This window comes from Rhodnius prolixus, unplaced genomic scaffold, assembly GCF_049639745.1.
Source record: "Rhodnius prolixus isolate KJV_2025 unplaced genomic scaffold, Rpr scaffold_6, whole genome shotgun sequence".
NCBI classification, from domain to species: domain Eukaryota; kingdom Metazoa; phylum Arthropoda; class Insecta; order Hemiptera; family Reduviidae; genus Rhodnius; species Rhodnius prolixus.
The window spans coordinates 28,963,208-28,983,514 of record NW_027411634.1 but is presented as its reverse complement, the minus strand read 5'-3'; the positions used below and the strand labels follow the sequence as shown (position 1 = coordinate 28,983,514).

The window sequence follows — 20,307 nt, the reverse complement described above, 5'->3', positions numbered from 1 at the left end:
TATTCATAAAAATATTATCCATAAGTTCATTAATCGGCTTAATCCAGAATTAATATATTTTTTCCTTAAAAAAAAATTTTTTTTTTCCTCCGCTAGCGGCGTAATTCGTATTTTAGATGTACGGCTTTATTATTATTTTTAATTTTATGATGCATCAACATTAAAGATTTTTACTGGGGCACAGAGCCAACTAACGTAATGCCGGCCTCTAAGCAATGTTCCCTCGTAACAGACAAACTTGTCCGTCGGTGACTATGAGCTGAGAGAAAAGGACTTAAGCTAAGATCAAATGGACGAACCAATAAGCTAATCCCTACCCTATTGAAGTCAGATGCAGACAGACACTACGAGTCCCCTTTGCAGAAGTTTTAAACAGCAATAATTAGTTAATGTAAATTTGTGATGCAAATTGAAAATGTAGTACAAATATATGGCACAACATAATTACTAGGTTGAAAATGGAATTTTGAAGATTTATTACAATCACAATAAATTCTGTGCAGCAGAAGAACGTTAAAAGTAGATAAATATGGTTAGAGAACTCTTTAAATCTCAAATATTTCTTTAAAAACATTGTTTACTACAGAGTAAAATTTAAAGAGAGCTTGTAAAAATAAGATATCGTAAAATTATAAAATAAATTAAATGTACAGTCGTACATTATTTTTACTGTCCTGCGGTAGGCTGAATACAAAGGACAAGGTAAAGCTGAATGAGATGGCAAAGAGATATCTGCGTAGAATATAATTTAATACTTTATTATTTCCAATTTAATGCGTAGAGATTGGTGGGCGGTACTGCTTTTTAGGATAATGGAACCAACTGGGCAAGAAACTCTGAAATGGAAATATAACTGGAAATATTCAACGGAATAAATTATCGCCGTCCTGATATAAAGTTAGGGCGAAGTAACGATTGTTACATCATTTTAAATTTTAAATACAATTTCACACTCGAATATTAATCCCACACTGTTTGATTTCCATCACTATATGATAGAGAACGGGTGTTATTAGTGAGGCTACTAGGTCCAGTAATAAATAAAGGACCAATTTGAGAGAAAGAGAAAATCTAGTGCAACACTCATTCCACCTTCTCTTATCACTGTTTTTGCAATTAGATGATTTTTTTTAATTATCTATATTCAATGTGATATTATGTGATTATCTGAGGTCACGAAATCATATTATCTTCGCAGATTGGAACTTTGTAGATTAAAAATTAAAATTAATATTATATATGTATTTTATTACATAATTTTAAAATGCTCGGCATACGACCGAAACTTCATTGTTAATTAGAGACCAATAATAAAATAAAGATTTTTGAAACAATAAAAGTTTTAAAAAACACTTATTATCTTTGAAATTACTTAACTTTGAATATGCTGAAATAGTTTTTATCTATACGAGGATGGGCTTTAAAGCAATGCGATCAATAGACCTATTGTGTTCCCACATAGAACATAAAATATGAAAGAGCCAAGATACGGTTAGATTGTCATACCAGGACAGTACGAGTATAAAAAAAGAAGTTATAGCTAGAAATAGTTTCACTGTAAGAAGTATGTAGAAAAATAAAATTGAAGTTCAAAGAAACAAATTTACAAATTACAACCATGAGAATGGAGGTAAGTGAAAATGAATATTCACACTGGACTATTAATTGCAATTTGTAAATCTATACACAAGATGTTTTCCGAAGAAAAATGATGAAATGAAACCATAAATACTATCTATAACCTAGTATTAAATTGACCAAAATATTGTTTAACAAAATAATAACTAAAAATAATCTCATCTGCATTTTTATATAAAACAATTTTCCATCATTTCATATGGAAATTAAATGTTAGTATTACCACAAAAGTTTCTTTAGCAGCGTTGTTTTGTTTCGATTTTCTATTGTATTTTTTTGAAATTTACAACTGTACCGAATAAAACAAGTAAATACAATCTTTATGAGTAAATACTTAATTAAATTGATTGTCTTTGAATAGTACTGTGATCCACTGGTGAATATTGATGGACAGTTTTAAGATAGCAGTGCTGTGGACGCCATGATTTTCGTCGTGAATCTCTGGGAAGAGTTTGAAAAGAGAACATCAATCAATTAGAGGGTTAGCATGAGCTTGGAATATGGAGAAACAAATCTCTTTTAGAAGAAGCGTTGAGTTTATTATAAAATTTTAAAGTTGGATACGGATACATAGTATAGATAACAGGTGTTGTAACATATTATCGAATCCTAATAAGTAAATTACTAGAACAGCCAATTATGTTTGCATTTATTTATTATTATTTTACTTTTTCTTACTCTACGAGAATGTATTCTACGTTTCTTATTCCACGTTTCTTAGTGTATGGCGGTCTATCTGGTGATATTGAAGCTAAGCTTAAGCGCCTCATGAACTGCTTCATAAGATTTATTTTCAGCATTTCCAGAGACTCTCGCATTTCGCACTGCTACGATGAGTTGAAGTGGCTTTATCCTGTCTATCGCCGCCAATATTTTTTGGCTTCTTTCCTTTTTCAAGTCATCCAGTCTCAAAGGCCTTCCTATATTTTTCAACTCCTTAAGTTTAAATCCTCCATCCATTCCCGTAACACTAGATCTCGCTCATCTGATCTTTAAATTCCCTCTCACCGTACCTCATCCTTTGACAAGTCCTTCCTCATACGTGCTACCTCTCTATGGAACTCCTTGCCTTCATCTGTCCGCCATGCTCCTACCCTATCCATCTTTAAATCCCGTCTATTCAGTTATCTCCTTTCTATTCAGCTTCCTCCGAAATTCTAATTGTTTTAATTTATTTCCTTAATTTCTGCTGTTTTATTATTTTATTTTTACTTTCATTTTCACTTATTATATTTTCACTTTTGTAAATATTTATTTATTTATTTAATTTCTCTATAATCACAGGCCAAACTATGAAGGCCTCTATTTGTACCTGTATTTATTCTTAGGGGACAATTGTCCCAGAATAATAAATTTCTTTTCTATTTCTATTTCTATTTCTATTACGATCTTGCTTCGATTTTGAACTTTTAACGGAAATATCCCTTTTGTAATCCAAAAAAGTTGTTTTTACCAATTGGTCTGAGAATCTGAAGAGCATAACTCTTAAATGGAAAATCATTGAAAGTTGCAATTTGAACTTTTAAATCGGTACCTTCATGGAACCCAGCCAATCAGAAGTGGCACTTTTTTAGAAATGATTTTACACGTTGTTAGTATTTTCTCTAAAAGGGCTCCCATGATTATCATCGTCGTATGCTCAATACATTCTTGTAGATACCTGTTATTTGAAACGTTTTCCAAGGAAAATGCTCCTTAAGGCAGTTCTGGGGGAAAAATCGGTATGCTTCTCTCTAATGAAATGGGCGGCTTTATGACAAGTGTAGTCGATTCTTTGAAAGTGACGAATAAATAATTTTTTGGGTTTTTTTTGCACAAAATTTTTTAATAAAAATTTATTAAATAAACGAAGTCTCCAATTATTTCCCAATTAAGCACTAGTAAAAGGTTAGGAAATTAGAAAATAAATCTTAGTCAGTAATTTGGCAATGAATATTAAAATGTTACGGTACACCTCTTGTAAACATCTTTCAACTGTTCTTATTATTAATGTTTTAATGAAAAAAAAAAATATATATAAAAGAAACAAAAATTGTAGTTGAACCTGTATAGTTACAACTAGAGCATTAGCGAGTTTAGAGAAAGAAGGGCCCAGTAAAACATGAAAATAACCTGTCGTTATGTAAATGGAGTGTACATAATAGGAACATTTATAGAAATAGAGAACTAGGATGCTGTAGCGCGACAATCCCGGGCTACAATATGGACTACCGACCGACAGTATGTGTCAGCATTCTATTGTGTTTGAACATTATATTTAGTATATTTGGCAGCGATTAAATATTTGATGCGTTTTAACTATTTTGCTGGCCATAATTTCTTTAGATAATTCCTACCCTCGATTGCTAGTATAAAGTATTTTATAACTAAATTGTATTCTGTAAGTTTAAATGAGAGCTCTCATTTCCCAGTACTGTCAACATGTACGAATTATTGTTTAACTTGGTCAACTGAACTTTTCACTTTTCTTTGGCAACAATTAACAAACTGTAGCTAGCAATAAGGAAGATAGAATATAGCCTATTTCAGTCATTACTTTTCATTTTCGCCAAACTTTCAGCGTAAAGACTAGGTCATCTTCAGGGCTTTTGCTATTGTCAATTATCAATATTTTTTTTTACATTGTTATATGTAAGGCTGGTGAATTTTCTGTCTTATGTACTCAGAATGGCCATAAACAGGAAAGTACATTTACAAACCAACTTTACAATGTAAAAAATATTATAATTGTCAATATCATAAGTTCTGAAAATGATCTAGGCTGAGGTTTGGCAAAAATAAATTATAATTACTGTAATTTCCAATAATCTTTCTGCCTTTTGGATCAATTAATCAGTCATTAAAAACAATGAACAATACAATGGTTAGCAATAAGATTAGTTTGTCCTAAAATATATAACATGCTTGACTCGGTTTTGCACTCATCCGATATATTCGAACTAGAATAGTCCTCTAGGTACGTTTACAACAACCGAGCTAACCTAATCACAAGCCAAAACCCTCAATTCTTCACCCATTCCGTCCTTTTTGTAAAAATCTATTGAAATGTTAAACGATCACTCTGTCCATGAAAACCGAAATGATAAGAACAACCTATTCTTAGCACTTTTTTTTTCAGCGCTCACCAGACTATAAGTTCTAAGAGTCCAGACAAGAGTATTTTAAATCTGGATATAATTTAAACAAATAGGACCATTTTTTACAGGTGCTCAACATAGTTCTGTAGTTCTAAAGCCAGCGAAAAGAAACAACATGGTGCAATTACTAATTTGGAGAATAAAAGAATTGCAGAATCACTGGACAAATAAAGGGTGTCTGCTGACAACATCATTGCTGTTACAATTCTTACAATATGAAATGAAACGAGAAGAATCTCGAAACAAAATGTGCCAATCGGAACAATAATTTGCTTGAAGATATTTCTTTTTTTAAAATACAAAAAATCGCTTCATTGCATTTTTGTAGATCTATAAATTTTAATTGAAACACTTACGCATGAAAATTCTTCTCTCCCTAGGGGAGAGGTGGAGATCAGCCGTTATAAAGTGTCATGTAATGATGTACACGAATAAAAGTACAGCAGTTTTGCTTGATAAAAGAAAACAAAAGAAAAGTAGTTTCAAAATTTGTGAAAAATCAATACCATTTCAATGTAACTCTTTTAAAAGAATGGATAATGGCGTTTTTATTCTGATAAACTTAAGATTTTATACAGTTAAATTTCTTACAACTCTATTCAGAATGAAGAAAGATACCAACGATGGTGCTTAGCAATCTGACTAGCTCTCTGGAGTTTCATTTCCTTTAACAGGAAATCAAGTTTATTAAATGTTAGGCAGGTAGCAAACCGCTTTAAATCTGAGGAAGGAAACTGTTGGAATAAAGCAGAAAATTAAGATGGCAAATGGAAATGTAACAATATTAATTCAATAAAATATTTCTTTTATATTAGTTTTCGTCAGAAGCACTCATTTCATTTTCATGTAAGAAGTATATATTTGACTTTAATACTGGAAGACATCGTTGAAATGAAGTGGTTTCTCCTGTAATTTTTTTTTTCCTTATTTCCCACTTCTATTACTGAATAGACAGGACAATAAGGAAATTCAAGTGGCTAGTCCTTCAATATGCAGAGCTGTTTTAAGGGGAGCTCCTACAACCAGCTCTAAGTACTAATCTTTCTAAGACGAAGGATTCACCTCACACTCTTAGGTTACCAATATTTAAAATAATTACTATTCAATAATAACCGCATTCATTCGTAAAATTTAGCAAACGATACAACTTAGATTTATCAAATCGCCATTCAAATAATTGGAGAGCAAATTCATAGGATAGGGAGAAAAAAATTGAATCTTACACGTTTTTTTACTAATGAAATTGTGGTGTGGTTCACTTTATTAGATACTCGTACAATCAACTCTTCTACTATCTCGATTGTAAAACTGCACACTATACAAAAATGGTACCTATTTCCAACCTTCTTCTCAAAACCCTAAAACGAATTTTCTTTGAAAAAAATATTTTTTTAAAAGATATTGATCTTAACATATTTTGAGAGAAAACCAAATTATGCTTTTATTTTCTTTTCAAAAAAGCTCCGAAACTTAAAAAATCCATTCAGTAAATTTGTATTCTGGTTATGGAATTTTATAATCAAAATTTATAAAGTTCCAAGCTTCCTGTGAGTTTTCGTTTTCGAGACCTAATGTTCACCCCCACAAACATACGCACGCACACACAAAAGAGTGAGACCATTTCCTAAAAATCTTAGACGGATTTTTGTGGTGGAAACTCGATGAGGAAAATGGCAAGATCCCCTCTTATAGTTAGAGAAAGTAACAAACCAAAATTGGGATAAAAAATCTACAAATGGACAAAGAGGATTTATGTTTTAAGAAAAAAGAATGCTCATGACTTTATCATTCTAATGTTCTAAAACATTTTTTCAAACATTGAATTTTACTTAATGTTAATTATCTCCAATTCAGTAGTGACAATGAAAGGAACACGATAATCTCCATCAAATGAACTCCAAAAATTTTGGCAAGTATATGAAATTTTAGTAAACGGTAAGCGATGGAAACTTCTGATCAAGAGATTTTCATCGAAATCTGCATTTTAGCAACAAATTCAATTCTAAATAATGTTAGTAAAGAAAAACACTGAATAATCTAGTAAGACACTTGAAATAAAGCTTCCCCATTATTTTTGGACAAAAATTTCAAAATTAAGTTTTATTCTTTTAAACGAATAGTTAACGAAATAAGAATAATTAATTCATCAGCAATGGTTTTCGAAAAATTAACAAAATTAAATATTATTAGGGAAGGGATTAGCTATGAGGTTAGCATACTGGACTCCCACGCGGAGGTCCCGGGTTCGAATCCAGCAGCTGACCCTTAGATTTTCTCTTCCTAGGAGCTTCTTACAGCTCACTGTCCGGTGATGGACAGTGTTGTCTGTAACGAGAGAACACTGTCCGGAGGCTGGCAGTGCACTGGAAAAAGCTCCGGGCGCTAATGACCTCAGCTGTTGATGCGCCAAAAAAAAAAAAAAAAAAAAATTAATTAATTTACAGAAATTAATGGAAATACAACCTCTTTTTGTATTAATAGAAATTAAATATGTGTGGAACAGCCATTTTACTTAATGAACGTTGCAATTATTAGAGATATCTTTTCTTTATAGAAATTGTTTAAAGAAAAATTCATTAACAAAGATGGAACAATTGGATCAGTTGGATTAATTAATGATTTTCTAGTCAACAATGATGACTTTCTAATCTCAATTTAAAAAATTATTTTCATTTCTTTGAAAAAAGATTGTCCCTTCTTCACGCTAAAGTCAAGCAAAGTAATATTATTTATCGATTGGCAAGAAACTTTAATTGCCAAAGTTATGTTCTGGGAAGGAAACACTTTCAAACTTGTGACTGCTGACCTACAACTGTCCCTTTCAGCACTTACCAGTTATGTGTTAAAAGCAACTATGAAAAGAAGTTGCTATTTCTGATTACTGGTTTGTATGTAATGTAAATCTGTTACAATTCGCAATAATATCTCAGCTTCTTTGTAGAATTATTAAATAATGTTGAACCTCTCAATATGAAAAATTGGTTTTAGAAATTATTATATATTTTTCATTTTCCTTATGGATAGGTTGTCTTATCAGCATAGGCCGCAACTTTACGTTATTTTTTTGGTTTTGAATCGAAATCGTAAAGGGTGGGGCTTCACTTTAGGTTTTGATTTGCCATTTTCTTGAGAATTACTCAATTCTCTGTGATACGGCAATCTCAATGAACCCACTTACTACAACAATCCACTTTTATTAGTAATATTTTTCTGTTAAAACGCATTTTGCAATAGATCTCCTTCTGAGTCCACACAAACTAAGACCACTCTTTAAGCATAGAATACGGAATTGTATTCATGATGGTCTAGAACAGTGATGGGCAAAGTACGGCCCGCGGGCCAACTCCGGCCCGCGAAAGTATTTAATCCGGCCCGCCGAGGGTCCATCGACATGGATAGTATATGGCCCGCTATAATTACGTTTTGACGGTCGAGAAGTATAAAGTAGATTCTACTTAGTAGAATAATAGATGCATAACCTATAGGTGAAGCTAAACTAGCCGCGTAGTTACACAAGTGTGTAATGCTGTAATGTTTTTATAATATTATGATTAAAAGCTTTAACACAAAATGCATTTTTTCTATAATTCTGGCCCTCCTCTAGAATTTCTTAAACTTTGTGGCCCCCCATTAAAAAAGTTTGCCCACCACTGGTCTAGAACATTTATTTGAACGTTTTCCAGGAAAATTCGATTAAGTCATTTCTGGAAGTGAGGACAGGTAAGTTGGTATTCCTGTTTGCTCTCAAATACTGTACTTATCGATTCTACAGCTAATCTTAGGAGCAGTTTGGAGAGATATGAGCCACAGAAGATTTACCGCGGCCTTCGAGTTTCTCTGCAGTGAAATAAATGATCCTTAAAATAAAATCCTAAGAACAACAAAAGATAGAAATTTGAAATGTTTGTATGACTTTCATTGTCGAGTAATTCTGTTAACTCAGAAAGAGCACTGGTATTACAGATCAAGGGGTTTGAAGTATTTAAATAATTTAGATTTCGGATAAAATTAAACACGGCTTTCATCTTAAGCATAAAGATATTGTCTGACAAGTTTCACATTCTTTAGCAAATTAACAACAGTTTAAACACAAAGAGAGATCTTTGCTTTTAATAATAAAGTATTTTAATACGGTTTTAAAATAGCTGCTTTTATTATATCATATTTCCACTATAAAATTCAAGTTATTTTTAAAATAAGAACGCTGATGTCTGTTAAAGAGAAGCAAAAAGATTAAATTAAGGTTAAAATATTTCTTGAAAAGTCAAAATACTCTTGTGAATAAAGGTGAGAACTCAGTACCACAAGAGCTGTGTGAATCTCTTCTGAATGCCTTGACATGCTGGGTTAATAGCCACTGAAAGCGGACGTAGGTGGATCTTTGACATGTGATCGTGATTACAAATCATTGAAACAGAGAGAGAGATTAAGGAGCGGTAGATAAAGGAATTGGAAGGACAAGTTTTGATGCATAGTACTCGTTTTCTTCACACTGAATAGTGTACGACAGAAACATAATGGAAGACAAATTCTCTACACCGAATTAATGATTCAACCTCTAACACAAAACCCAGCTGTAACCTGATTCCGGAGTGATGAACTCCCACAGTGGCCGCAACATTCTCGGCCAATATATCTTTCAATAATTTTATTTTTTCTCACTTCTAGTAAAAAAAAAAAAGTACTGTAATCGTGCGCAACTTTTAAAGCTCACTTTTCGCCGGAAGCACACATTTTAGAGCGCCGAGAACTCGAAAACAACATAGTGCTTGGTCTGTATATGTGTTTGTGTGTGTAATAGGATTTCTCAAAAACGAAAAGTCTAGAAAGCAGAAAATTTGTACTTCTTTTAAGTTCAACTGTCTGAATTTGTACAAAATTTGTCTGAAATCTATCAACTAAATATTAGTTAACTGCTACATAGTTTCACTTAAAATTAGTTATTAATTTGAGTATTACCCAATTTAAAGAGAAACATCTTTCCTCTTCTCAGAACTATATTAGGTCCTACTCTTCTGAAACGATTTCATTTCGAAAAATGGCTTGATTTTATTATCAATTCGCTCTTTCTCAAATTTCTTAAACTATTTACCTAACTAAATGCTAATCACCGACAGCGTCATTTTTATGTAGATATTTTAATCTAGGGAATATAAAATTTCAATTTGCTACGAGTGCATGGCAATTTTTGGGCTACAGGGCATTAAGTGCCAGCAATAACTGAAATTATTGTGAACATAATTTAAAATTTAAAGTAAACAATTCGATCTAAATATTTTGAGATTACAAGGTTTTTATAATAATTAAATTTATTTTAAATAATTAAAATAGACAGAATTCTGCTGGCTAATTAGAGAGCTACTCTGACAAGAAGAACTGCGGGTAGGCTACACAATAAAGAATAGATATTTATTTTTGTATTAAAGCAGACCAGCTTGGGCCCAGTCGGTTTTGGGCTAATTATCACACAGTTATTCTTTTCTAATTTTACAGAAAAAATAAACTAAGTTTATTTACCAATCCGTAAGTCTCTTAAAAGACATTTTTTAATACAAATGTTATTATATTATATAAATGTTGTTTTTTAAAAATGTTTAGAATGTTAATGCTTAGAATACTTAACAAGACTTTTTCTAAGTTCTAAGGTACCCTTCAAATTTACAAGTAAGAATTTTTACTAAATATTAGTTAACTGCTACATAGTTTCACTTAAAATTAGTTATTAATTTGAGTATTACCCAATTTAAAGAGAAACATCTTTCCTCTTCTCAGAACTATATTAGGTTCGATTCCCGGTCTGGGAATTGGATATTATTTAATGTGACAATTAAAACAAATTTACAGTAAAGGTTGTTAACTATGCGCCTCTGTCTACGACACATGGTCGGCGGTTGGCCGTTAAAAAAATTGGCAATTTTAAAAAATCAAATGTTCGGGAATTGGTCAGAAGAAAATTAAGAGTTCCACACTTCCAGCCAAAACACCGATAATTCCCTTAATGGGCACTAATATTATTTAGTAGGTGTAAAACAGTACATTTCGCTGTAATAGTATTTTAGAGAGAAGTCCGACATACCTTTATTCACATGCTATGACAGATAAAATAAATAAGAATTTTGAGAATAGCAAGTAGTTTCTGAATCAATTTTCATGAAAAGAATAGCTTACTAAAGCGATGGGACCAGATGGAATAGAAAGAAAGCTTAGAGACGTTCAACTTTGAACAAGTGGTTTTTTACTAAAACGGAATCGTTTAAATCTCTCGAGATTAGATATACGTTGATGGAGACATTGCATCCTTTAGTAATAAAGCCTACCTTCTCATTGCAATTCATTTTCCTTGGAAAAAGTTACATACATACTACCTTAATCACTTAATTGATTTTTTAATCAATTAAATAAATAACTTAATGGCGGAAGAAAATCATAGAATACTGAGAGAAAAAAACTTAGCTTCTCCTAGAAAAATACTTCAAATTCATGTGAGTAAAAGAGTAAATGTTTAAACAGAAATAACACAGGAGCAGTTAACGAGTTAATTGTTTACGATTCTCGTTAACTGTTAGATAGTTCCCGTTCGAAATATAGTTTGAACTTAAGGGTTTTTTTTTAAGCAAGAATTTTCACATAAAGTACAACAGAAATTTTTCTAAATTTCACTTTTTCAAACTGAAGGTAGCTGCAATCGAGTATTTCAAGTAAAAACTCTAAATCTAAAATCTACAGAATTGCAATAATTGCTTTTCCAAGGACTAAGAAAAACTAATAAAATGCGAAAATTCAAAATTTTGTAAGAAATTATGTGCACGTACGTTGTTTGTATTTAGGTAATAATTTTAAAACCCAATTGTCTGGGAAGATAATTACATTATAAAGATAAAGCGAGTAAACTTTGGATTGCTTCAAATAGAGATAAATCATGCAAATAGAAATAAACAAAACCATAAGCTCTAAAAATCGTGAAAATCTATTGTCATTTAAAATAATTCAGATAACAACGCCGATTATACTAATTAGCAGGTACTGTGAAAACCATCGTAACGTTTAAAATGGTTTTTAATTTTACAAGTACACAGATATTTTAATATTGGCCACTCACTTCGGTATCTGGTTTTTGATTCTTGTTGGTATCCATTTTTTTTTATGTTAATTTATTGTAAATATTAAAAAATAAAATTATTATAATTAATAGTTTTATTTAAAGATGTAAATGTCTCGCATGCACAACACCGAAACCTCTCTCTTCTCGAATTTTACACATGGCACAATAAATGTCGCACAACTATTTCGGCGAATAGTTTCGCCATGCGACTATCAATGACGATTGGTATAGTGATTGTTATCAACACCACATCAGTTAAGAGACTGTTTAGTGTTTACAACCTTGCTAGTGGCGAACACTGGCTGAGAGATGAGAGCGCGCCAACCTCCTCCAACCAGCTATCGGATGGCAGCAACGCCCCCAACACCATCTGTTGCAGATGTAGGGAAATTGTACCTTCGCATATTAAGTTAAGGGACTAAGGTTTCTGTTATTGTTTTTATTTATTTCTTTTCTTAATCTTTTTTTATTGGGAAGAATTTCGATCGTGTTAAATCGAAACAGAGGTTTCCTCGGAATTTCACGCTTTGAAATATTCTGCGTTGGAATAAGAGTTTTTAGAAAATGTTCTCTATGTACATATATACAGGGCCACCAGGAAAACAGGCAGAGCACAGCCACGTGCATGGCCTAAATTTTATGCAGGGCACCAGGAAAACAGACAGGGCACAGCCACGTGCATGGCCTAAATCTTTCTGATAAATGTTAAATAATCATAATCAATTAGAATTAACAAATATTAATACCTCTTACTATATCAATCACGGCTAATTTCCTTATAATGACAAATCGACTTAATGATAATTTAAAGCTGGATCGAATGTATTGTGCAAGAACAATGTTCTGGGAATACCTCTTCGCATAAACTGGTATATACCAGACCTATTCTGATAATTTGAATTTTAAATTAAACTAAATTTACTTGGTTTAAAAATACATCTGAGCGATGATTTTGGGGTATAAAACATCTCAAAAGTGTCATTTCGAATTAGTACTGATTTCTGACATGTATAATGTCAATTAGAACAACAATTTTTGCAAGAAATGAGAAATGAATTCTGAGTCCGTCACGTTTCTCCCCCATTATCATTCCATTCCCAAGTACCTCGTTATTTTCCTAAAATCTATTTTATAACAAAAGTGATACTGTGTGTTAAGATGTTTAATTATTTTTAGACAGACACCATTTCAGAACAAAAAAAAAAATAGCAGGTTTAAAACTACCCTTCTAAAAAAATACATAATTAATCGGAACAGTCACAGTCGTTTGTCGATCTCATAAATGTGACAAATGCAATTTTCTCATGACAATAAACTTTCAGATTTGTTCGTATTCCCAAGTGATAGTTTCTAACATCTATACCAAACAAATTGAGCTAACAAATAAATAAATTTATAGTAGAATTGTCTTGATATCATCCTCCAGGATGCGGGGATTATCGCCAAAATCAAAGATCATAAATTATTCACAAATACCACTATCTCACGGGGAAAATGTTGATGCTGTGGTTGGTTATGAAGCATTGATTTGGAAGTTGGAGATATCCGAATGTAGTTACTTATTGTTTGTTAGAAAAAATATTAATATTAAAGTATGTGCTTCCATGAAACCTAATGGTTGTTGGAAGTTCAATCCCGCCTGAATAGCAGGCGATCACTTTACTTACTACTCACCAATTTCATCTATTTTAATTTCATCTTCGCTTGTTTCTTTAGGTTTCCTCGACAGCACTTCGTCGCTTAGAAATTTATACCTCCAAATACCACAGGTTGGCTTATATATTTCTTCTCCGCTCCCTGAAACAGTAGAATTTTTTACTTTCATCATATATTTTTTGCATAAAGTTTTTAAAAGATGTATATATTTCGTTCGTTTTTTTATTTGCGGATGAATTACTCTTCTTTAATTTTAAATTAATTCCTCAAATACAAGGTGATTATTATTTTTATTTATTTTTTTAATTCCTATTATAATACTCCTCTTTTTCACCGGCCGCAAACTCAGAAAACTTGAAACCAAGAATGGTTTGGCGTGCACTGTGGCAGGACAGTGATATTAAAAATAATTTTGATAAATAAAAAATGTAAACAATTCAAATACAAACAAAAAGAAAATACATGAAAGCTCCAGGATAGTGACGTAATAATAATAATAATAATGGGAAAAGATTGATAACTGAGCAAAAGACGGAACGTCAAAACGCAGCTGGGTTTCCATACTCCGTCTTGTTGGACCAAAAAAATCGGTCTCCTCGATTCAATTTCGCTATCCAATCCTTCCTTATTCGTCAAGGTAGGTGTGTGGTACGGTTTTCAACTTGATACAACTATCGCTTAAGACAAAACGTACGATAAGTCGCTGCGAGCCAACCGCAGCTTAACACAGGTTCTTGAAACTGGAATCTAATATATTAAAATGGTCCTAGAGAGAGAGAACACTAACTCCACCTACCCACAAGCAAGCCACACCAAAGAATTTTCCTGGAATAGGGTTCTAAAAAAAATTGGAGATGTTTAAGTAGAAATATTACTATCTAAAAGACTACTCAAAAAAGAAAGACCAACAATTGATACAGTTAAGGGAAAAATGATTGTCTTCAAATTTGGCATTTTGATTCCATATTTAAATACTATTGATTTCATACCAGTTAACGTACTATTTGTAGAAAACCCCCCAAAAAATAAAGTAATTGTCCTTAGGAGGTAAATCAATAACTTAATTGTAACTTCCGCATGCGGTGCCTAAGAGAATTTTCAAGATTTGATCTTTCTACGATTTTTCTTTTCTGAATTGCCAATAAATTAACCGACTTTAAAAAAAGTGGTTAGTAAAATCTACGTCAGTTCCCTAGTGGTGAAAACATTTAAGAGAAAAATGGTTTTTAAAAAGAACCAGCAAATAGTAGAAACTTTGTAAGGCATTCCTTTTTACATCGCTCTCTTCGGAAACCATTAACCATTCTATGGACTACAGAAGAAGTTAATTGCTTCCTACACAAGAAGTAGAACGGCTAAATGTAGGAGCATTATTAAACATTTGTCAACAATGGTGAATATCGAATATTGTTTTAATGTTAACTGCTTCACGTAGTGAAACTATTTCGCTAGCAACTGAGCGAAATTAAAATCTAATTAGCTGTGTCATATTGCAGATGACTAATGTAATACTGGCTAATTAATAATGCACTACAAATTACTTATATTTGGGTTAATGCAAAACTGATTACTGTTTTTAATTACTATTTTTAAAAAAAGATTATTAATCTGTATAACAAAGCTTTTAACAAAAATCGTAAGTAATTGACTGAACGCATGTCTGCAGCTCATCAGCTAACTTATTGGTAAAGAGAATTTGAACAAGTGTTATGTAGGGCGGTAACATAGTTGAAATCAAATTCTCTAAAACCAATTGGATCTATCAATGATTAGTTGATGGATAAAAGTCCAAAACCTGTCAGAGATACCATAAACATGCGTAAGTTGATAAATAAACGATTCGCTTAAAACAAAAAAAAACAAAACATAAAATCAGAGACATTTGATTCAGAACTGAGACTTACCTGGGACTTTTAAAGCTAGGAACAGAGAATTAAACTGTCCCGTTTAGCGGATCCAAGACATCCCCGGTCATCCTAGTAAAACGCATATTAAATAATTATTTAAAAACCAATATAAAAATGGTATATTTGTTGAGATTGGCTAGATATAACCTACAACCTGAGAGATTAGGAAACCTAATTTATCATACTAAAACTCTCTGAAGACAAGCTACTGATTTTTAGTAACACCTTCAGTCTAATAAATCAATTCCAATAATTCCTAGCATTACCATAGTTTCCAGACAGGGAGCATGAATCGAAAAATCATGGAAATTGGAGATTCTTTTTTAAGAAAGATCCCTCACATGGCTGTACAACCACTCATTCCCATCCCTAACATGTGCATTCTATCAAAATACATAAAATATGACAGTACCGTAAGGTTTTCTCTTACAGCAGTAAGTACATTTTAGCTTAAAAAGAAAAAAAAAATATAGGATAGAATCTACAACGCTAATGCTCAAATAATACAAGATCAATTTAAATTTGGAATAGGAATCCATACCATACCATTCCATTCAGAACATCTGATACATGTTAGATTCATTTTTCTAATTTTAACAAGATTTTCTCAAGCTTATGGTAGAAAGAAATTACTAGACAACAAAATAAACTTTTCAACGAAACCCAAAAAATATGTATTTAACTTCGCTACTTTTAAAACGATAATTAGCTTCGTTAAGCTTGCTTCTACCCTATAATTACAGCACCAGCTTAATTAAATGAATGAAGATAAAAACAAAATTAACAGCGTATTCTAAAAATAATGAGCATATAGATATATATTATATATCTGATATATATTATGATACTTGCATATATATTCATAAATGAAAAAAATATTTTTCTAACAATGCTAAATAATGTAAATGTAACGCAAATTATAAAAATAACTTCAAAAATTCCAGCTCTAAGACAAGATTAAGTAGCTTAAATCTCCTACAACAAAGGTCAATTGTACAAGAGCTTAGACACATGAATTTATCTGTTGCCTGCATTCTAAATATAATTACCTAATCAAAAAATTGGAGTAAGTTTAGAATAGATTCCCTCGGGGTTGGCCAATCAGCCTATGCCATAGCGTCTCAATGAATTGTTAAAGCACCCACAAAATCGATCATCTTTCCAGTTCTGTATGTTTGGTTAGACTTATAAGTCTAACCCTTAAGACTGGGAAGGGGGGGGGGGAGGAATTAAGAACCTGCAAGATGGATTCGAACCCTGGATCTCTATACTAATCACTGAGCAGCGAATCGTTTTCCTATCCTTTTGTTATAAACTGACTTATTTCTTCAATCTAATGATTCTACCAAATAGTTAGTCACCTACTCTTAATTATTCTTACTTGAGGCGAATCTGTTTATGTCGGCATATTCCAGGATAATAATTCTGTAAGTATTCCGTATATTAAATTTATACGAACCTAAGCTGACTAAATCGATATTGCAATATGATGGTGGAATAAGAAAAACCGAGAATTCCTCATATCGTCCCACACAGCACCGTAAACATTTCCAATTGTCTGTCTAATGCACAATAAGTTTTATTATCAGATGCATTATATTGACCTGTTCCCATAAGTTTTTTTTTTTTATGTCAAGATGTAGTTTAAGAAAACATTTTTAATCGCCCCTAAACTAGAAGTATTAAATATCTTCCTTAAAAGCGAAATTCTTATTGAGTGAAAAATAAGATTCGCTTAACTTGAGAAAAGCAGAATAGAAAAAATATCGTATTACGCCCTTCCTCAATTAGGTTAGGTCAGTAAATACTTTTTTTTGTAAAAAGAAATCCTAACAATTTCAAAATAAAAAATTTATTCCGTTGCAGTTCTGCAGTTGAATATAAATAAGATTTATGTTTATATAATATTTTTGCATAAAATGTATTTCCTAACAAGTCGCTAAGAGTTTTCACTGTCTTTATAAACCACCCTGTACATGACATTGATATATTGAATAAGTTATACCCGCTACTGATAAACACATCATGTTTGAGCTATACCTACAAGTATTCATTTTGAGATATTTCTTTTCCAAAACTAACACAAGCACATACACGATATACTGGCAACTTTTAATTTATATGTACATAAAAAACGAGAGAGGAGAGAGAGAGAGAGAGAGATTTTATATAAAATTGATAAGACTAAATTTAATAGACTATAACTAATTAACAAAGTTTTGTTTCTATACGGACTGTATTAGGGGTTGGTTTTGTTAAATGGTAAAGCTACATGAGGCATCTTACTCTGTAAAGCTTAAAATATCTAGCCCTTCCGACATTTTTGGCCTTTTCTGAGAACTGCTATTTTTTCATTTAATTCTAACACCTCTCCATTAGCTACTTTCAAAATGGACAGTTAATCTCCTGCCAATTTTAAATTTTATGAATACATATGATAAAACTGTTCCCTGCTAAAAATGAGTGATAGTCTGGAATCAACTCTAGTCTGAAAAAGTGGAATGATAACAATAAGCAGGTGAAGAAATCGTTCGAACTACAAATCATTAATTTTTCAAGCAGTCTAAAGCGATGTGTGTAGACGAAGGTGGCACCAATTCGGGATATGAACATTTTTCTTTTTTTGCAATTTAGTTATTTTTGAGGTACGCTAAACGAATACATACCACTAGCAAATTTGTAAAACACACTTTTTTGGATTCAAATAAAACGCATATTTACGGTGTAAACTGAATGTCGAAAATTTGCACGTTTACAACGTAGAAACTAATTACAAACAGCCATGATAATTGGATTTATTCTGAAATATGAACCACTCATTTATCCAACAATGTGGTATAATATACAATCTGAACTTCATTCTGGGGCGTCGCCTAACAATAACACATAATGGCAAAGCAATAGTTGGATGAAGTACCTACATAGCACTCTGCGGATGGGCAAACAAGTAGTTCGTTTGGAGACTCATACTCGGTCAGAGACCTTCCTCTCAGGTCGATACCAACTACATACACTAAGTGTAAATATTCTAGCAAAACATATAATATTATTTCTAGTGTGGGAGTTTTTTTATTTTTCATTTTCATTTATCAGTTCATATTTTTTCACTTATGCAGCTTAAGTTAATCTAATATTCTAAATTCAATATCCTACCTAATCTTCATTGCAAGCTTAGACTTTATCTTCTAAATTATTGAAACGATTGCAAAAAAAAAAAATCAAGTTGCACATTTGAGGGTGCGTTTTCAGTTCCTTTCTGAAAAAAAAAATTAAACCTGAATGATACGTTTCCATAGAGTTGAAGGAAAACCCATTACGTGTGCAGTCGATGTTCAGTCAATCATTTTACTTCTAATTATTAATCAATATAATATTTTGCTAAAACAGATAAACAATTATAATGTCAAGCTGATAGAAAAATGTATTAAAGTTTTGAAAGTAATACATGTTACTGTGTCCTGGCTGGCTGGGGTATCTATTCACATAAACTAAATAATTGGATAAATCAGTTGTTCATATTTCTAAATAAATACATTTTTCAGGGCTGTTTATAATTTATTTCTTTCTACCCTTGTCAAGGTCAGATTTTCGATTTAGTTTTTTACTTTATTTGAGCATAAAAAGTGATTTTTTTTCCCAAATCGGCTTTTTGGGTATGTTTGTTTTGCATACCGCAAAATTACTAGATCGCAGTAAGATTTTTATTTGATATTTCGAATTGTTGCCACATTAGGAGAAAACCAGTCAACTAATAATGGCACTTTTCTGTATTGTTGAGGTTTTTGAGGGTTTCAAATATCAATTGAACTATCTGCGGATTTTCCCTCTTTGAATTATGCTGATTACGAACACACATACTACATAGAAACACAAACCAATTGACAAAACATTATTTTTTTGTACAAAGATCTCCCAAAATTGTGTATTCCCGATTAAAAATCATAATCGAAAAATTCCTCACAAGAGTAAGAGAAACTAAAAAGGGACAAATATGCTTATTATAAATGTTTAAATTCCGTTAAACAAAGTGACAATATTGTATTTACGTTGTTCACCTAAATAAACTTTGTACTCGGCAAAAACATGAACATATTACATTCTTGTCCTAAATACGGTCCAATATTCTCCATTAATGAATAATTCAACTACCGTATGTTGCATCATCATAGTATGTATTTCATACTCATCTATTTTTATATTTTTACTTAGCACAAAAATCTACATTTCAGACCATTTACAGAGATCTTATTTACATAATGAGATTCCCTTGAAGAAAAGGCCTTGTTCTAAATTTTCTTGTAATATTTGGTCTAGTTAAAGAATATGATGCGCAAAAGATGGTCTATTTCTCGAAAAGTTTAAATAGAACATAATTTAACAAAAATTGAATTTATTTTCCATCGCTAATAATTTCTTAATATCTTCTGCATTATAATTTTAAGGTAGTGTTGTCTAACTCCTAAATTTAAGAATAAAAAATGGTACAAACTTTACACTTCGAACATATTGCATAATGAGCAATGATAAAACAATATATTACATATTTATTTCTTTCATGGAGAATTATTTCATTGTTTTTGAAAAACAATCGAAGTTTTAAGTTCATTTGGATATCAAATATTCCTCCGATTGGCCAAACAAGAAATAACTCTCGTAGAGCAAAGATGAGTACTTTCCCTCACTAAAATCTAATTATCTACAAGAGAATACCGAACAACGGGCATATGGCATCGAGCTGGGGGGTACCGCTAAAAAAATCAAATATAGCTTGACTTCAGGCATTGCAGTCAACTATACGAGAGACTTATATCAGCTGCACCGCACATATTTATGTTAAGGTCAAAACCTGAGTTTACATATAAATTCC

At 31.7% G+C, this 20,307-nt stretch overlaps 1 protein-coding gene across 10 annotated transcripts in view; it reads right to left on the bottom strand.

Annotated features, from left to right (window-relative positions):
- Positions 1 to 20,307, bottom strand: part of LOC141460285 (uncharacterized) — a 55,060-nt gene that overhangs the window by 19,377 nt on the left and 15,376 nt on the right. For 7 of the 10 annotated variants that reach the window (XM_074140142.1, XM_074140143.1, XM_074140145.1 and 4 more), the window contains 2 exons: positions 15,438 to 15,509; positions 13,552 to 13,674 (listed from right to left, as the gene is read on the bottom strand). In XM_074140142.1, coding sequence (XP_073996243.1) covers positions 13,552 to 13,560 — 9 coding nt within the window. In that variant the 5' untranslated portion in view covers positions 13,561 to 13,674; positions 15,438 to 15,509. Of the gene's footprint in view, positions 1 to 11,874; positions 12,167 to 13,551; positions 13,675 to 15,437; positions 15,510 to 20,307 lie in introns of those variants that run through there. The other 3 variants (XM_074140148.1, XM_074140150.1, XM_074140141.1) reach the window with 2 other exon arrangements.